This window comes from Numida meleagris, chromosome 4 (assembly GCF_002078875.1).
Source record: "Numida meleagris isolate 19003 breed g44 Domestic line chromosome 4, NumMel1.0, whole genome shotgun sequence".
Classification (NCBI taxonomy): Eukaryota; Metazoa; Chordata; class Aves; order Galliformes; family Numididae; genus Numida; species Numida meleagris.
Window position 1 is genome coordinate 23,983,547 of NC_034412.1, and position 20,127 is coordinate 24,003,673.

The following is a 20,127-nucleotide window of genomic DNA, read 5'->3' on the forward strand; positions in this document are numbered from 1 at the left end:
GTTATTTTTTGGTTGGCTAACTTTCTTGGGGAAAAAGGTTTCTCATTTTAACACTTGACACAGGAATATTTTCTCTTCAGGCTACTTTAAATTCTTAAGTTAATCTGTAACTTGCGAACACTTGATCCCAAGTGTTATTTTAGTTATGTGAATTTAAATCACAGCCTAGATACAAAAGGTTAAGAGGCAAACTCTTGGTGGTGGTTTGTTTTTTACAGGGTTTGTTGATGATATCATCCAACCTTCGACCACTCGCATACGCATCTGCCATGACCTTGATGTGCTGGCAAGTAAAACACAGTCCAATCCCTGGAAGAAACATGCTAATATCCCACTGTGATTGTGAGGAGGGACCTGGCCCTGGCAGTACTCTGAATGCAAATACTTTATGTCTCGTGGCAGTCTACTCTGCGATAAAGTATTTCATTTTGATTTTTCTAATGCTTATCAATAAATCATAGTACATACTTCATTTAATTTGGGATCTAAACAGTTCATCTTTATAAACCTTTCTTTGTAGGTTAATAAGCGACACAGTTGTCACGGTATTATCTAAGGGTCTGCGACCGTGACAAGGGGAACAGGCCCGAAAGAAAAAAAAACGAGAAAAAGAGGAAGGGAAGAAAAAAAAAAAATTGCCGGCGATAAGGGCCAGCCCCCGGGCGGTCCGGTGGCTAAAGCGGCAGAGAAGCCGCGGAGCAGCAACCTGGGAAGACAAAGGGAAAGAGGGAAAAAGAAAAAAAAAAAAAACAGTGGCACCAATCTGAGGAGGAACAGCCAACTTTACTAAATATATCAAAATGAGGCTAGTAGAATTAGAGGGTTTACAGGCTGAAAATCTTACACAGTAAACTGCAGGAGGACCACGTGCTTTCTCCGCCGGGCAGGAAGGAACAGCCCCCGCGTCCCCCACGCGGCTTCACCACCCCCCCCAACGCAAAGACCCCTGGGCAGTGCACCTCCTCCCCTCCCCCTCAGAGGGCCACACCAAAAAAGGTAGTTTGCAGTAACCAGGGAATTAACTCTTTAACTGCCCGTACCTTACATGATGTAATGATGTGGAATACCGACAACAAAAAATCACAAAACCATAACAACAATCTGCAGTGCCTGCTGCAGGCGTGCTGGTACTGGTTGTTCAGGGTTGAATGCTCCTTCGGATCCTTCGCTGTGGGCCCCAGAGGTGGCTGGGTTAGGCAGAGCTGCAGTGACCTCTCACTGCTGAGACATCAGAACTCTGCACAGTTAAAGTATCGCCCTGGGTCTGCGCCTGCGGGATCTGACAGCTTCCTGCACGACAGCTCACAGAAAGAAACATCACAGGCTTGGATTTTGGTGCACTGCATTCCAGGCTTTGCAGATCTCAGACTGACCTGCACTGTTCCTCTGCTAGGCTTACTCAGGTTGCAGCTTTTATATGCTAGCTGAAGCAATGCTGTGTCTCTGGTTGCTATCAAGTTATATATGGGCCATGGGGGCACAGGTGGCATAAATGAAGCCAAGAGACAATTTGCCCAAATTGGAAAAAAAGTAAATTCCAATGGGATATAAAAAGTCTTCTCCCGCGGCAGAGGGGTGAAATAGAGGCTTCCAGACCTGCCTTCCAGCCTGTTTTTTTTTTCTACCATTATTTGCTCGACTTGCAAGAATCAGATGTTACTACCACTCACTCTCTTCATTAGAAGTTGCAAACTACAGCCCCAAAATCTAGTGAGTAATGGCTACCGTCATCCCAAGCACATGAGGCCCTATGATGACCTGTCTGTTGTGAGTATCCTCAGTAATTAATGGTATTGTGTTATAAGATACAAAATTACGATACCTGTTTATCACTGCTGCTTCTGTCCACTCCCCAGGCATCTGAAGTGGAAGAAAGAGGTAAGATGGCAGCTTTCCTGGTAGGCACTATTCCTGGGTAGGTGGAAACTGGTGTCTGGTGTCTTCAGCCATGGAGCCTGGACTTGCACAAAAAAAAAAAGGGGGGGGGGGGGAAACAGCCACTAAACATGACCTAAAAAGATAGCACAGAAGGACTTTCAACTATTATCCCAGCTTTGTAATAACTAGAGGCAATGTATTCAGACTATGGAAATGCATTTAAGCTGCCTGCATGTACCTGGTTGTATCTCAGCAGACATGCACTGAATGAACAGGTGCCTGCTTCTTCTGCCCCAGGAAACAGCAGGCTGCAAGGCAAGGTAAGTTGAAATGTGAATGCGTCGGGGATCCTTGCAATGAAGCGAGTTCTTCAGTTAGTTGTGAGAAGTGGTGTAATCAGGAGTCTGTAAGAGTGACTCACATAGGACCGAGAGGATTTTCACAGGTAGGAGAGAGGGGCTGTTCCAAGCTTAGAGAAAGTTGTGTCAGTAAAGCGATATGTACTCACCCTCAGTTTTTCAGCCTGATCGGAGCCAGTAGGAGATGCTAAGTGAGAACCCCAGAACCCCAGCTTCACATCGCAAAGGAAGAAGTGTAACTGTTGTTCTAGTCTCCTAACCTCATTAGTTATATAGACTCCATCCTCTCTTCTCCTCCTTGCCAGTACAAAAATGTGGCTCTTACATGCTGTTGATTTCTGAGCACTTCATTGCTCTACCATCACAACGCTTTGGAAACGTACAGGAAAGCTGTTCTGGCCACACTTCTCAGGCTTCTTGTGCATTCTAGTCCCCTGCAGAAACAATAGATATAAAATAAGAATCCTCTCAACAACAGAAGACCTTGAACTTAGAAGCATGCCAAGCATGACACATGTCAGGCATTAACTGTGACTTACAGGCAGCTGGAGGGAGGTTGAGGGTTCAGGCTGTGTCTGAGGAGTAGACCTAGAGTGCAGTGCAGACCTTGAATCCTATCCCATTCCTCACCTGCTCAATCCTGTTACTTTTCCTCTCGGAATATTCTTCTTTAAGAGGTATGCTAGATGACAAATCAGTTTCCTTTAGCTCTACAGAGATTAAACCATCAGTAGGTTGGAGAAAAATAGCACCTCTCTCTCTGAGATGTGGGAGTCACAAAAGGCATTTCATTTTGTGAATCTGTGAAGCTTCATCTAGCCCAGCCGGTGGTTTGCCCTTCCAGACATTGACTGCTTCTTTCTTCCCACGTGGTCCATGTCATTGAAGTGTAAACAGGAGAGTGAAATTCTTCTCAAACTCTGTGGCAGTTTTTACAGTGTGGTAAAGACTGAGAACACTGGAACTTCTCAACAGTGAGACTTCCCAAGTTGTGTGATGAGTTACCAAACGTACTGCAGTCTCACAACAAAACCCCCAAGATCAACCAAAACCACAGTAGAGTGGAGAGAAAGGGGGAGGGAAAAAGGGGAGGGCAGGAAAGAGAGACCAGACAGCGTTTACTTTTCCTCTAAGGCTGAATGGTTAACTTATGTGTAATAAACTTGGTTTTGAAGCCTGGACTATATGAGAAGTACCATTCAGTACTTCATTTGGCTACTAATTAATGGGATGACAAGATGTGATGGCTTAAACCAGTATTTAAAAGAAAGTTATAGTGAAGAGGGTGCTCATTGTACTCATGATTTTGAATAGTTTATTAAATGAAAGGTGAAGCATCAGTTTTAAATTGTACAAAAGGAAAAAAAAAACCTCATATTGTAAATGTACAATTTACAGAATTACTAGCAAAACCAATCAAGGAGACACTCATAATACAAAAACCTATTGACTGCAAACTGAACTGGAAACCCATTGCAGGTACCGTGATAATAAATGTTTGTTATACAGTATTCTACAATGTTAAATTAGGACTCAGTTTTCCACACAGAGGACTGCAAAGCACAAGGTTCGTCTGACTGAGGCTCTGACTCAAACAGGCAGCATTTACTGCACCGCTATGCTCACAGAATTACCGCGATGACAATCTAATGCAGCCATCCCAGCCCACCCAGCGTCTTCAGGATGGACAGAACAGGAAGGGAGGTAATGTGATTATTTTGTAAAGTTCCAGCCACTTCTCCTGTTTCATGTATTACCCAACCGACAGCAGATGAACGGCTGAATTTCCTAGTCCAACATTTTTGGCAACCGTGTCTATTAGAGAACTGCACATGTAAAAAACAAACCTCGGCTGTGTGAAATGCTGGGTTGTTCTTAGTTTGGTTTTTTTTTTCCCCTTCCCAGCAAATAAGCACTGGGTATTAATGTTGTTTAGTTTTTAAATAAGCTCATTAAAAAAGTTCTGTGATTATTTGCTGTTGCTTAAAAAAAAGAAAGCACCTGTAAACTGCTGTGCTCCAGGTGGGTTATTCTGCTTTGTATCTCAAATGCAGAAAGGAAGGTTAACGGCTGGGGCTGATGCCTGGAGACACTGGTCAGTGCACACTGTGGATGGCCAGCAGCTCCGGCAGCAGGCCCGTTCAAACTAAGTAGCAGCTACTAGGCGGAGGCATAAAACGCAAGCATAATGATATTCCAAATTATTGAAGACATTGAAAAATCTCTTATTACAATGACTTAGCTGAGGATGTTCTGGGTTTGTCTGTTTTTTTTAATGTTTTTTGCTTTTCTGAAAAATTGTTTCTTTTTTTCCAAATAATTACTCTTAATATGCACAGTTAACACTGAAAATGTAGCTGTATTCCATTGTAAGCTTAAGAACTTCACCATCTAAGCACAAATTTCTATGCAGCACATACAGTACTTCTAACTGGCAAAATTAATTTACAAAAATAGCGCAAAAGGGTATTTACGGCATGGAAAGTAGACTTTTTATGGTACAGTTAAAATTGCTTTTTGTATGCTAAAGCGATTCCTTTCCCCCACCCTTGAATTATTGTTTTTTTTAATAGGAAAGTTGCTGTTTATGTACCTTGGGTTGGCAGGGCTTGAAGTAGGTAGTAAAAACAGCAAAGTGATTACTTGAGAACCATTCGTGTGTTTTACTGAGAATACTTTATTTGCTGGTATAAGTTGCTAAAAATGCACAGAGCAAGTACCAATAGAAAACTTACTGCTTTTGTGTCCCCATGTGCTATATAAAATGAATGTTACACAGCGTCTGTTGGAAAAGTGGCTTCATGGACATCTCTTACTCTATGTCCCGTTATAAATAAAAATAAATCTTCTCAAGAGTATAAAATCTGGGTTTATCATATCAGAATCTGAATTTTTTTTGGCAGAGATGCACGTCATTAGAATTCTAACCTCTTCTATGAGAGTGTTCTTCTCAATGCCTACGAGAGGATATAAGCGTACCACAATGTTAATCAAATCCAGTGTGTTCAAAAACACTTTTCTGTAGCCAGAACGACCTGCTTATAGCATCATTGCTAGTCAATGGCTGATAGGCATAGGTTTAATAAAAATGGCTAGCTTTTAAAACATAAAAAGGCAAATGTTAAAACCGTTTTAAATTGTACAGCAGAAAAATAAAGTTAAAAAGTTCTGTTATCACTCAACGTTTTCAGAAAACATATGTAGAACAGTGTTTATTTTGACAGCTGTCTTAACAATTTAAAACTTCCTCCTCCTCCAGGAAAAAAAAAAAAAAATCTGTTATTAGGACAGTCAAGAACAAGGGATACAAATGATTTTTTAGGTCAGCCTTTCTGAGGTGATGGGATTGGCCAACATTCCTTTGTGTCATTAAGAAGTTCCTCTTCTTTCTGTCACTACAAAAAGGGATTGACCTTAATCATTTGGTTAAAAATCAAACCGTATCACATCAAAAATGTGGTTTTCATACAAGCTATCACAGTATATAGGCCTCTAGCTCTAAACAATAGAGTTCCAAGTTTGTAAAATGTCTTCAGCAGACTTCAGAACATAGGCATTCCAAATCCCTAGAAAAATGATTTAAAAGAGATTAATTATTTAAGTGCAACAGTAATCAAAAAAAGAACCCCCTCTGATAAACAGCAGGCAGTACAAGTAAAGTCTTACTGAATCATCCTCAATGATAGCTGCAGAGTCAAAGAAGTCTGGCCTCAGTTCAGCCCGTTCTCGTCGGTTTCTTGAAGGTGGCTAAAAAGATGGAGTAGGCCGTTAGTACATCGCCTCCTTAACTGCGCACCAAGGAGCTGTTGGCTCTACAGCTGCCCGGTACAACGTGTTTGCCCGTGGCTTTAAAAAGCAGCTTTGCATGGATTTCCATAAAAGCTCAGATATGAATAGGGGCCCTGACATAGGAAAGTACTTCTTAAATTCATATTTTGTTTAAGGATGCAGATAAAAAATGATAGATTCTAAAGTAGTTTTAAGTCCGTGCTCATAGCTAAGGACTTGCTTAAGGCCCCTGCTGACTTAATCGTGTTCTTGTATTAGGACTGTACACGGTCAGACTACATAAAAGCTGTCAGCTTTATGCTTTTGTTTATGCTGAAACTGATGTGGTCAGAAAACTGATTTTTTTTTTTTTAGAAATACTTATGATATTATAATACTTATGAGAACTAAACTTTGTGTGTTGTCCTTCCTTAGAAATGTTATGAGTAAATGTGAGCTTCACTGACTTGAGCTTCATGTCCCTTCCATGGATTTGTAGTAAGAGAGAGATTTTACTTATCTGCTAATCATTTGAATGCCAGTAGTAATAATCTCAGTGCTCAGTAGCACTAACTGAATTATTGCCCATATTCTCTTCAAAGATGTTATAGCCTAGTCCTAAAATAACCTATGCCTTGTAATTCGGATATGAAAGGAGAAATATAAAAGCATAGAAACCAGTGATGCAAAAATTCATTCAGAATCAAGGATAGTAGGCTTATAAAAAATTCTGCTGGTATTCAGTCATATTGCTGTGAAAGAAACTGAGGTTGCAGTCTGATGCTACAAGCTGGTTAGGAGCAGCACCAGTAGTGTAAGGTACTACCACATGCCTACCCTCTACTGCCTTCCTGCTCTCCCTTCTGCTGTGCCAGCACAGTTCTGTGTGCATGGCCATCACCTGGATGATACCATGATTAAGGATCTGCTACCTACCCTACATCCCAGAAAACACACCAGGAAACAGAATGAACTCAGCTTGACCGTGGTGAGGCTGCATAAAGTCCTGTGCCAGCAAATGAGTTAGTGATGGCTGTGACAAAGATACAAGGAAGGAAACAACAGCTTGTATAACTTCAGCTGATAGTTTCCAAACTCTTCATAACGTCAAACACCAAACCAAATCAAACGTTACTGGATTTTCAGACAGTCCCTTTGAACGCCATGATGTTAAGGGGGCAGCTTCATGTACTGTTCAGGGGGACAGAATGAACTGGTCTCACCTCTGCCCCCAGCAGCATCCTGCAGTGACTTCAGCACTCACCTAAGAGGTCTGCACTGCTACAAATCATATCCTCATTCTCATAAGCAGACAAGTCAAAGGTGCATAGCAGTGCTTCAGGCACATGCTACTGCCTGAGTCCAGAATATTAGGAGCAGTGATAGGCAATGCTGCTTGTGTTTCTATGAAGAAAGTCAACTGGGCCTGAACCTGCAGTTTTAGGTTTCAGGGAGTGTTCAGATTATTTCCACTCTTGAATGTTCAGACCAAAGGAAATAAAGGTCAGCATTTTGGACACTTTCGTTTGTATTTATGTATGGATTTCCTTTTAAATTACCCATCAACCACTTTAAACTTGCTATTAATAAGAATTACTGACCAGATCAATGACCATTGTGTCCTCAAATTCTTCATTCATATCCTCTAGCTGACCTCGTGAGGACATCATTACATCTTCAAAGATGGGCTCAGCGTCATCTTCCATTAGACCGCGTCTGATTAAATAGAAAAAGTCAATTTCAGGCATTGTAATTTCCCAACCATGAACATGGTCATTAAGAACAATGCAAAATCCTATCCCCTAATTCCTTCTCAACGTTACATTGAGAATAAAGCCAGCAAGTTTACACAATATTAGCTGGAAGAAAATTGTATGTAAAAAACCTCCCACTCGCAGAGGCGAAGGCAGGAAGTCCAGTGTAATATCGTTATGACTACTAATTAAATATGTCAGTAACAAGAAAAGGGCAATGACCTCATTGGGTTTGTTTGCCCTTTTATAGAAAGGAGTTACAGTGCTTGCCAAGATCACTGGTAAGTGCCTGGGAATCCACCAGTGAATCCAAAACCAGTTTCTAACACTTTAAGGACCTGATCTTGCTAGAGACTCTGGCCCCCATCCTGAAAAGTACTTATGTGCTGAAAGACTTCATTAGATCAGCACAGGAGCACCTGGTACAACAGAACACTTCTGCATTCACCCACATGCGTTCCCTCCTTAGCTGCCCAGTGGGATGCCTTCGCAAGAGATCTGGATGAAAGAAGCTTAAACATGTTCATGGGAAAACTGGAAAACAACTTGAGGGAAATGCTCGCTGTAAGTTACTTAACAGACAAATCACAGTGCTTCATGGTAAGTGTCTGAAAATAGTTGAAGGCTGTTAGAGAACTATGGAAAATGGTACCACGAAGGTCTGCTGTGCTCACCAGGCACCTGCTTAGAGCCGTTGTTAGGGGCAGAACACTGGGCCAGAGCACCCTAGGGCCTGTTGTCCATCCCAACATAAAACAAACCTGTTACTCTCCCTTTATTAAGAAGAGTTAAATATCATCACAGAATTTACTGGTAACAACCCAGTAAAGTAACATTTAAATGCAGTTTTGCCATCTAAAATGGTTCTGATCTGGAGATGAAGATGCTCTGAACACTTACACTGCATGCCTTACACCAGTTCTCCCTTTCATGTAGTTCATTCCTGTCCTGTCCTTTCGATTTAAATCTTCTAGCTTCTGTTGGCCCAACCAAGATATCTGCATCTGGGGACTAACAAACATAAAGCAGCATTATAACTGAGAACGCTAACGATTTTGAGTTGGCTATTTTCAGACAGCATTTCCTCAAGTTTTGTGTCTGGGTATGCTTCAAATTTAGCTATTTAAATTATATCCATCGTTGTACAAGTCTTCTGGATTCCCTTCTGCAATTTGTCTCCTCCCACTGTCTGCGCACAAAAAAAATCAATTAATTGTTACAATAAAAATAGCTACATAAAATGCTAACATTACTCATTCATTAATGTAGCATGCACCTGAAATGAGGACACTTCAAAAATTTAATTCACTGCCCCAGATCAGGCAAAAATACGAGTAAGAATAGATCCAAGTTAATAACGCAGACACATTTTAAGACAAAAAGTCACGCGAAGTGAAATATACAAATTGCTTTCAAATATATACTCCCAATCAACTTTAGCATCCAGTAACTTATGCATATATAAACTCCTGAAAGGCTGTACTTAGCACCAACTAAATCCAGCAGTAGACAGCAATGCATTCAGTGCTTTGTGTATTGCAGTTAGAAAGAGATAGTAGTAGAATAAGTGCAGATCTTCAAGAGCAATGCCACTTTTTAATTATGTAATCTCATACCCTAGTAAGATTGACACAATAAAAGGGAGGAACCATGTGAAAACAACACAACGAAATATTGCTTTGGGTGTGACTGACCACTTCTGTTCAGCAGCTGACTGCTCTGTAATTATTTTTGACTCTCATCTTTCATGGAATAATTTAGGCTGGAAAAGACCTTCAAGATCATCAAGTCCAATCAGCATTTTAAGTATCTACTGTTAGATAACTGTATACAGCTATTATGCAAATAGTATACACTAGATTGTATACAACTGTACACATTCATATTGTAAGTGATTTTCTATGGAATGCACAGGATCTTTCGGATCAGTTTACAAGAGGATTAGGGATCAGCCAACTGTAAGGTATGTTGTGGCACGTAAGAGACAGCATGCTAAGTGGGAAGATGAGGTGACCTGCAGGATGTATGTGGACGAGCAGCTAACTCCAGGCTGAAAGGAAATGATTCTCTACTTTTAGTTCCCACTGTGAACTTCTGTGTGGGAACCAGGGAGTGATGCTGTCTGTCTTTGCTCAATAGTTCTCTGCCTGCAGCATTCACCTGAGATAGGAGAAACAGAGCTTCAAGCACAGAGTGAAAAGCTCCTCCCCTGAAAAGAGTAAGGTCCTCCCACACCTTAAGGCAGTTCCCATTTATCACGCTCAGAAAGGTGATACACAGCGAGTGGAAGCTGTCCCACTTTCCATAACTGATCAAATATTCACAGAGAGAGAGGTAGCTTAGTGTTCAGCACACTGAGCTGGGATCAGAGGGGCTTGGAAAAGGTTCTTGCTTCACCAAGTTGGTTTTTTTTTTTTTTTTTTTTTTTTTTTAAATTGAGGACTAGAAAAAAAGGAGAATTTATTGAGCTACAAAGTCTTCCTTATAACCTAGAAATTATGGCAACATTTGGTGAGGCAAACCCCTGCGCTCTGGAAGTGAATCATGAACCTAGATTTCAGTACCATAGGAGTAATGTGAAAAGATACTTTGGTTCAGATATTAACAGTTCATCCTCAGCTGTGCTTTCATGGCCAGCTGAGGTTTTCTGCCCATCTCATCTGTATAGGTGAGAAAACCCATACCCCCACTTGCCTTGTATTCACATCTTTATGTGCCAACTCTCATTCCTTCCAGACAACACCAAATGGGAAACCTTGTGCCCATGTCGGGCCTTTGTGCAGGAGAACAGGTAGCCCTCCCTGCAGCGTGAACCTGCCCGGTGAGCCTTCCACCCCATCTCACTCTGCCTTGTGGTGATATCACGTTGTTAGTATGAGGAAATAAAGGTAGCTGAAATCATTTATGGAAACACCAAACGTGCTGCAAAAACAAAGTTATCTGTAGCCAGCTGAGATGTGAGTATCTCTTTTGGCGAACATGGATTCATGGATCTCATCAGGGTTTCATCTGTTGTACTGCTGATGTCTGTGCACCCTGTGTACACAGCCAAGGGAAAAGAATAGGCTATAAGTTATAAAAACAGCTTCCAACCCAGTTACTGTTATTCTTTGTCTTCAGATTGATAGAATTAGCGCATAACAGCATCCTCTGAAGACTTCTTTGTTAAATGAACTACTGACAGATAATAACAACCATTTTTCCCCCATAAACAGATTTAAATGGAGCTGGTACAACGGGAGTCAAATGACAAAAAAATTACATATAATTTAGGGCAAAATAAAACTGCCTGCAAAATTGCCCAGAAGCCGGAGTTACTAGTTTGGCAGCTGAATTGGACTGAATTGGAAGAGTTAATTTTTAAGAAATAAGTAAAGATGTCTGGAGAACATTTACTGTACTGTGACACAGGATAGAAGGTGAAAAAAAAGAGAATATCTAATAGGTCTTCAGAAAAACAGTTCAGTCCAGCCTGGGCCCACAAACACTGTAATTTATCCATAATCCCACAGTTACGCTATAAGATAGTTTTAACGTAAAGAACTTCAGCCATGACTTCATTACAACCTATTTTTTTTTCTGGGAATTTAAAATAATCTTTAAGTATTGCTGAGCCACAGCCAAGATCTTTCCGGTTGCTTTTGCAAAGAAACACTGCATCTGTGGAGCCACAACTACTTGTATAAAATTTACACAACTTCTTTACCTGGATTTTACTGTGTTTGGTATGGACATTCCAGCACTTACTTGTGTAAAAAATCTTGTTCAGATCCCTGCTCTGACTCGTGCTCCTGGATCTGCTCTCCCATTTGTCTAGTGTTCTCTCTCAAGACAGTTGAGGTGAGCTGTGGTGGTTGCAGTGCCCCTGGAGTATGTATGTTTTCATTCCTGTTCAGCCAAGAGCCTTCCAGACTCTCATCTAGGAAAGGAACATTCAGAATTACTGATGCATTTGTGTTAGTGTGCAGTATTACTGCCTTTAGAATCCTCTCAGCCAACTCACTGAACCTTACGTTAGTAATTAAAGCCTTCCATCTGTGACGAACTTCAATACAGAGTTCTTTTTTGAGGCAGCACCTTCTGCAAATTCATGTTTCCAGTAGTTTAATGTCTATTGAAATAGTTGTGTCTGTCAGAGATCAGCTGGATAAATACTCATAATGATAAATTTTGTGTTTTGTTAAGGAAGGATTACTACCAGTTATTCCCAGCAATAACAACTGTTCAAAATAGAAATAAGAAAACAAAATAAAAAACATAGCAAACATACTGCATTGCAGCACTGCCTAAATTGTTAGGTAGCTCGCACACATTTCACAAAGACAATTCTTAAGTACCAACTGTGCTTCTAAATATCAGACTGTTAGTCTCATACGTATACATCACATGGGATACAATTCAACACTACAATGAGAGTGGAGCAAAAAAACCCAAATCTGGTCAGCATAGGCCTTTAGAAACTTCAGTGAGAACTGTTCCAGTGAGTACAGAGGGGGCATTTTAAATAAATAGAGGTCTGGCTGGTGTAAACTTCAGGGATTTCAGATGGCATATTTAGAGTTTAGAGCAGATGGGAGGATGGAGATGAGGAGCTGACTGAAGGTGTACACGAGATGCTGGGCTCGTACAGAGAAGGCAGCAAACTGGAGATGAAGGGCTGGTGGGGCTTGAGATGAATGCGTGAGAGCATGCAACTGTGCAGACAAGAGACACATAGAAGTTGCTGCTGCAAGTGAAAGACGAGACTACAAGAGAGAAGATAACAAGATCGTAGATTTACTAACAGGAAGAAATAGTAGTGAGAAGGTAGCTGGAGACCTCAACGGATCTCTTCGCTTTTCCTATGCGTTTTATTCCCTTTTGGGCTTAAAAGTTGTCTAAAAAGTTGCCTGTTTATTCTTGAATTTACCTTTTATAATACTAGGGTTTTTTTAAATCCTATTTGTGTTTCACTTCCTTAAGGCATTATGAAGAAATGTCAAAACCACCTATATAGACAGCAGTTCTACTTGCAGTAACAACGGAGAATATGCTCCAATCTGAACAGTCTGCTGAACCCAATACACACCAGACTGAGGGCAGGAAGGAACTATATGGGTCTGGCTTTGATTCTTAGATGCTACAACAGTGACCACATCCTTCTTTTAAGAGTGGGATTTAAAGAAAAAAAAACCTTAGCAGGATTCAAAAACAGGTCTACATTTGTGATTCTAATGCCAGATTAAAATTAAAGCTAGGACTTTTGGAAGGGTTATAAAAATACGTAAAGATAAAAAAACAACACAGGCCTGCGTACATGCTGAATATAGACCATTTGCAGGCAACCAGCTGTTCATCAGACTGGTTCTTCACAGCTCAGCTTCTACAGACCAGTGAGCAGTAAATACTTATTTCTAAGGAGAGGACTAAATTTCTGATTATTCCCTGAGCTTGTTATTTGTACATACAAAATGAGCCCTTCCCTTGTGCAGCAGTCTATGTCTGCCCATGAAAAACACAAGCAAACTGGCTCCAGGTTTTCTTGGCTGTGCTTTCTCCAGGATTCGAAAGGAAGTTTACCTAGAGTATAACACAGTCGGTTATAACTACTGCCCATCAAGACTTAACCAAGAATTAAATATGTGATGCCCTTCAACTGCTTATATTATTCTGGGTGTTTTTTTTTTTTTTGTTTTTTTTTTTTTACATTTGATATAAATTGTTCTTTATTGATACGTGTCTAAAACAAGGCCTTAGTGCTTGCATTGCATATCCTTAAATGTACAGAAATGCCATATAGCTTGTGTTGCTGCTGTCGTTAGGGTGCGCGTGCTGGTAACTTTTCAGTTCTGTCACCTAATAAAGTTACAGTAAAGGTATCTATCAGTGAAAAGGCATTTAAGTTCTTATGGGTTAAAAGAATGGTGAACTACATATACATCATTCCTGGATCTGTATACTTAGCTTGTATAGAAAAGCCTTAATGAGTAATAAAGGACTGCATAGAAGACCTTACATTCAGAGATCTCTAAGTTTCACACAGAAGAAAGAAGGGAATTGCTTCCTAACCAGTTTTCTTCAAAATGTGCTATTCTTAAACATTATACTGTAACCCAAAGCTGTATATACAGTATTCAAAGGACATGCACGCAGCCCATCCACATGAGCTCTCCAGGAGAGGCAGTGTTCATCTGCCCTCTTTCTGGCCATCAATTACTAATGGTGGAATGTCAGGTTACTGCAGCAAACATTAGTGACATTAGACCATTCTGCCTAAGGTAAGGTAAACCCTGGGTGTCTTTTGATGACACAGTGCTGGTAAAATGTAAATAGACTCTCAAACATTCTGTAGATGTCAGAATCCTGTCAGGCCCACAGCAATTCTTGGCATAGGCTGCACTGCTGCTAGGTGATTTCCCCTGGAAACGTTTGTATATTCAGATCTTTCAGAAAGTGAACAAATAGGTGAAGAGGCATGGATTCAGGCTTACAGCATTTTAAGTCAGTGATGTTTTTGGAAAATTTGGGACCCCAGATATTGCAGAGAAAGGCAATATTCAAAAGGAATGTGTTGCAAGTCAATTATTTATAATTATAATTATATATATAACCTTGCTAATTCTATTCCTCCTACTGATCACTGAACAAGGCAGGCATGAAAGAGAGTGGGGGAAACAATGTCCTAAAACCTATGCCTTAAGAATAAGACTTGCCTTATAGGGAAGCAGAGATGTTACTACACTTCCTGGAAAAATAAGGATATTGGTAGAATAAAATAAAATAGAATTAAAGTAGTAACAGGAAGAAAGAAAAAAACACCAGTTGAATCCTGTGTAAACCATGGTAACCTGAAGGAAGCAAGCCATGCTTTTATCTACCTAGACTCTGGTTGGCTATTAGAAACTGAAAGACTCAGCTCATGCACTGCTCAGCATCAGCTGTAGGGGAGAATGGATCTGACTGTATGAGTGCATATAGACTAACTTCTGAGGAGTGGAGTATCTTTGGTAAGTGGCTGTATATTCAGGGGAATTGGGGTTACTATGGTAGATAACAACCTTGGAAAAAACTCTGAAGTTTAAAGATCCCACTTGCACTTGCTGTCTGTTGAAACAGTAAGCATATTCACATGCACTACATCCTACAATTTCATGCTTATCAACCAGGAACAGATGCAATCTTGTAAGAAGTTGGCCATCATCGCCGAACTCCTGATTAACACTCCTGAAGTCATAGAAAGAGTAAATACACTGTATATTGATGCCATGTTGAACAAAAACATCAAACATAAAAATCTTTTTAGTGTTCTCCAGTGTCCTGCAAAAATACTGATCTATATCAGAATTTCCGCCTTGGTTTTGCTCTAACACCATATAAATTAACAACTGTTTCAGAACAAAATGCAAGCAGAAAACAGAAATCTGTGACTGGGAAAGGTGTACAGCAGTTAACTCCACAGTTAACTTCCACCTTCAGTAATAGCTTTTAGTAGTTCTCGATCTGAAAATCTCAGGACAAGCAGGAACAGGGAGTTGCAATGCTATTTCTCATATAGAAATGTTGAAGCTTGATAGAAATTTGCAGAACAAGTGTTTTGTTTTCACTACATACAAAAAATAAGGAAAGCTGTAATGTATGTACAAAATGAGAAATAGCTCTACTAGGCAAGGTAAAACTGTACAAACCTTCTACTCTCTTTTTGTGTAGCGGTGGCCGTCCTTTCTTATTTCTCACTGAAGAGGTTTTGCTGCTGCTGCTTCCGCTGTTAACAGACATTCTGTCATCTTCGCCGCCCGTAACTAGTGAGTTTCTATAGGAAATTAGTGGAAGCCATACGTCTTCTCTTCTCTCCATCATCTGTTCTGTCAGAAACTTTTCTAAGTAGGTGTGACTGAAAATAGAAGACAATGAATACAGAGGCTCAGTGTGTTGTTTCCTCTGTAATTAACATGCAAGTCCTCTTCTCACTGCTGAGAGCTTAACAGAAATCTGTCATGGTGTTGCCTTATTTTAATTTGATAACATATGTTGATAAGGCATTGTATCTTGAACTGATTAAGAATTCATGGCATTCCCTCAAAACAAAGTAACACAGTTAATTGTGTCCAGGTTACTCAGATAAACAATTTAAAGTTTTCTCTCCCCAGCATCTTCTTCCCACGTTTGCCCGCAGTCATTCACAGCAGACTCTACTTGAATTCCCCTTCTATTTTGCATAGCAAGGAAGCCACTTCTCTATATTGCTAGTTGTCAACAGATAATCTGAATTAGTAGACTGATGATATAATTTTGCATCTTTGGAATGGGAAAAGATGAGTTTCCTCAAATACAAGCAGATTTTGTTCAGTAAAAAAACTGAAGATCCACTCCATTGCCATGGAGAAATCCAGTGAGTACTTGTTAACTTATGGGAGGAACCAGCCAACTTCTGTCCTGCATATGGCCTGGAGGACACGTGAGCTGTTTTCCTTTTCCATTGAATGTTTAATTGAGTTGGTCCATAAAATGAGTAAGAAAAGCCACATAAAAGTGATTCCAATGAGTTTCAAACTGCAGAACAAAGCATTCAGAATTAAGGCAAGAGAAGTCACTGCACTTCAGCATTACCTCACTCTGTTCAAAAAATATGTCATGATGCACTCTTTGATTGCAATCTCATTCAATACCACATTGCCAGGTGGCAGTAATAGCAGTAGCAATAATAATATAATAACAGTAACACAAATAATATTGATCATAATAAAGAAGTAAACCAGAAAAGAAGTAGAAGCCTAGCAAAATAGTAGCGTTTCCTGAACTGTACCTGCACCTGCACCAACGGCGGGTGACAGGCAGGTATACTGAATCAATAATGGTTTTTTTGAGGTAGGGAAGGCAATCTGGAGGGAAACCTATTGCCCCCATATCTGCAGACAGGCAGATATGTTGATGAGATCTTCAGGGTTATTCTAGAGCACTTTAACCTCCAGACTAACAGCCCATTGCTGAGCTTACAGTCAGTTGGCAGGAGATCAAGCCAGCAGGGAACTAAGTGATCCCGTACACAGGACTTCTCCACCAGATGGTGGTCATGTTCCTTCCTGGTTGCAGGCTGCTGCCCCTTCGCAGGGCGGTCCCTCTGGATTGGAGAAGCCATGCTACAGAGAAGGGCAAAATCAACTATCCAGAGTATAGCTGAGAATGTAATGTCAGCAAAATATGATGGGGCAATGCACCCATTGCCTGATGAGTGCAGAACAGATCTCTCAAGTGAAGGAATGCAAAGATCTCCAAAAAAAACATCTTTGTATATAAGCCAGTTATCTTGACTCTCTCCACAGACACAGCAGCCACTGGAACGTAGGGCATATCTGAACTTATCTTAAAGCAGTAATTTAGAACTCAGATGAATCATGTCCTAAAGACTATTTCTTTTCATCAATCTTCAAATGCAGCTAAAGTAAATAGCTCAGATACAGATGGCTACAGGAAAGGCTGATAGAATCAGGAGAAACAGATTCTACCACAGCAATCTTTGCAGTCCTGAGAAAAATGTGAGAAAAAAATGCAAACGGTAACACCGAAGGGTAAAGAATGAGAAACACTGAACTTCATGCAAAAGGCCAGGTCTCATTAAGCTGTCAGGAATGCTGTGTACAGGTAATTTAACTTCAGATTTTAGACATTGGAGAAACTTGTGGAAGTACTGGTAACTGTGCAGGAAGAATAAGCTTCAACAAATTCAACTGGAATCAGGCTAATTACACTTAAGCTAACAGATGCAGGGAACCTATGGTTCAGCTAGAAAGCCAGAAAATCCTTGTTTCCTTCCTGAAGAACAGAATAGAGGTTGACGAAATTCAAGGATATAACAACGAAGAGCAAGTTGAAAGCCTAAGTGCCAAGCTAGCCTGGAAGAAGAGGCTAACTCTCAAGCTAGTTCAACCACTTCTTCTACTGCATTTGCTGAATTGGAAAATTATTTATACAATTAAAGAAAAATTACAGAGAAGCTTGACAGAAAGAGTCAATTCAGGTAGTTATAGTACTATGACTTTATATATACTTGTAGAATGACTTAAATTCACTGTGGCCAGAAAACTGACTGGAAAGATATTTACAACCATAAATCTGGTAATTACATATGTAAATTATGTGTTATTCAACTCATTTAAATAAATGAGTTATTCAAAGAACTCAATTCTACATGGGGCACACAGTGCTATGATGATGTTTGACTACACTGTTTGTTTTTCCCTTACTGCTTCTATGCTGTGGACAAATCTTGGATATTTGTTATAGAACGTATCAGAAATGTACACTCCTATCTCTGCAGTGATGTTGACAACATATCTTTACTAGGAACATGTCTTCACTAATGCAGTTTTCTCTTTATCAGTTCTCTTAATATCCACAGCTGCCCTTGACGTTTTTTTTTTTCAAATGTTGGTCATGCAACAGTATTCCTTTTTATTCAGCTCTTATCAACAATACTTCTGATTTATTTCATTTTCAGTATTTCATCTGCAGCCATTGATGGCCATTCAGATACAGGTTGCTTCTTTTAGTCCACCCTATCCTTCTATCCTGTTGTGCCAGTAACAGAAGCCTTGACAACTCCTTATTGCCCACTTCAACTCAATATATTAAAATAAAAATATACTTCCATACAAATATCTAATAGAAATGGAAGTTATTGCAATGTTTAGAGGCCTATATATTTCCTATACTGTTTACAGTTCATTTCTTTTTCTGCTTGTCTGAAAAATGATTTTTATTTTCAGTCCTCTAAGGGAAATTTTAAGCAACGTTGTTTTGTAAGGCCTCAAGTTCACCTTACCAGTGGGTCTGATTCTTCTTTTCTATTTTTATTACTTTAAAATATAAATGATGAATAACTATGTAAAAAGCCACTGGGCCTTCCTAAAACCCCTGTTAGAGAATGAAAGCCTCAAAGCAGAGAACTTAAAACACACAATACGACAATTAACACAACTCAGCAAAACCCACCAAAGAAAACAAGGCTATTACTTACACAGTCTTTTTGTCCTGCCGCAGGAGTTTAGAAGAAAATTCACTAAGCACTTCAAGGAAAGCAAGGTTAGGAGGTGGATAGTCTTGTCCTTTTTGATTCTGATATTTGAAGGCAAACTCTATTCCATCTCTACAGTAAAGAAATTTCAGAATGTTCAGACATTTGTAAGAAAATAAAAAAAATATCATCCCATCACCTCTAAATGCTGCCTCAAATCCAAACTGTGATCATCCTATTTTATTTTTCATTACTAGCAAATAGCAGTTTTGGACTTAAGGGGAATCAAATGTTCCCTTTGAATGTGTGCGGATTCAAAGTCAAAGACAAAATACTGCCAGTCTCCTGGTTAGAAGGAACTCACTGCAATGTAAGGAACTTGGCAGGCTTGGAAAGCCACTGCCTTAGCAGGAATAGCCAACTGGCTCCTTCTCTTTTCAGCTTGAAGCAGATGCTTACAGTAATTATACATGAAGTTTAGCAAGATATAATTTACCCACCTAGAGTCTCAGAACTGACTTACCATCACAATGATCCATGCATATCTGCCTTGTCTTTGCTTTATCATTTGAGACTAAAGAAAACTACCTTTACATGAGCCAATATGGCAAATGCATGCCTGAACCTCCCTTCTCCTTGTCACAGGAAGTGCTTAGCAGCATACTGATTTCCTTTCAGGTCAGGGGAAGCCCAGAAAGGAGCGCAGGAGAAAGTGGAAGGGAAATGCAGAATGACTACAGATTTTAAGAAAACACTGTTACAGGTAGATTTGAGCCTAAAAATGCCCAAGTACATTCATACTACAGACATCTTCCAAGTATAATCACAAGCTCCTTGCCTAGGGCTGGGTCTCAGATGCCTTTTGCGCAAACAGTAAGCACTCTAGTTAGAGGTGTAACAGTAGGGATGGCTACTTTCCTAAGATGTCTGGAATAGGTGCCTTTCTCAGGGACACACACACAGAATCAGCAGCTCTGGTACTCCTGGCAATAGTGTTGCAATGACCATGACAGAGAAGTAGATGCTGTGCAATCCTAGTCTGCTCACATGCTTTCTCACACTCTGCATGCTGAAAACATTGTTACAACACAGGTGTTTATATTATGAAAAAAGCCTTTGCAATAGCATAAAGGATACCTGAAAATGTACTTGTCAAAATGGATGAGATTCTTGGCCTCACAATTACATCTGTTTTATCTTCCTCACTCACCCTTAGTTCCAATTGCTTTGAACCATTTAGTACAGCTAAAGGAACTTTTTTCTTCTCGATGAGATCTAGGTTCATTGTGTACTACTACTGAATTCTCCCTTCTGGAAAAGGACTGACAACATAGGTAAGCTGCTCGTGTGCCTACAGAACACCAAACAGCTGAGGAAT

At 40.1% G+C, this 20,127-nt stretch overlaps 2 protein-coding genes and 1 long non-coding RNA gene across 11 annotated transcripts in view; 1 reads left to right on the forward strand and 2 right to left on the reverse strand.

Annotated features, from left to right (window-relative positions):
• PCCB (propionyl-CoA carboxylase beta subunit) overlaps nucleotides 1-477 on the forward strand; it is a 26,611-nt gene extending 26,134 nt beyond the window's left edge. For all 3 annotated transcript variants that reach the window (XM_021394536.1, XM_021394535.1, XM_021394537.1), the window contains one exon: nucleotides 219-477. In XM_021394536.1, coding sequence (XP_021250211.1) covers nucleotides 219-340 — 122 coding nt within the window. In that variant the 3' untranslated portion in view covers nucleotides 341-477. The remainder of the gene's footprint in view (nucleotides 1-218) is intronic.
• Nucleotides 1-1,954, reverse strand: part of LOC110397768 — a 6,866-nt gene extending 4,912 nt beyond the window's left edge. Inside the window, exon 1 of the long non-coding RNA XR_002437959.1 lies at nucleotides 1,823-1,954. This is a non-coding gene — a long non-coding RNA (uncharacterized LOC110397768). The remainder of the gene's footprint in view (nucleotides 1-1,822) is intronic.
• Nucleotides 4,122-20,127, reverse strand: part of STAG1 (stromal antigen 1) — a 167,965-nt gene continuing 151,959 nt past the window's right edge. For all 7 annotated transcript variants that reach the window (XM_021394526.1, XM_021394524.1, XM_021394527.1 and 4 more), the window contains 7 exons: nucleotides 18,753-18,881; nucleotides 15,424-15,629; nucleotides 11,507-11,678; nucleotides 8,660-8,770; nucleotides 7,607-7,721; nucleotides 5,904-5,984; nucleotides 4,122-5,803 (listed from right to left, as the gene is read on the reverse strand). In XM_021394526.1, the coding sequence (XP_021250201.1) occupies nucleotides 5,780-5,803; nucleotides 5,904-5,984; nucleotides 7,607-7,721; nucleotides 8,660-8,770; nucleotides 11,507-11,678; nucleotides 15,424-15,629; nucleotides 18,753-18,881 (838 nt within the window). In that variant the 3' untranslated portion in view covers nucleotides 4,122-5,779. The remainder of the gene's footprint in view (nucleotides 5,804-5,903; nucleotides 5,985-7,606; nucleotides 7,722-8,659; nucleotides 8,771-11,506; nucleotides 11,679-15,423; nucleotides 15,630-18,752; nucleotides 18,882-20,127) is intronic.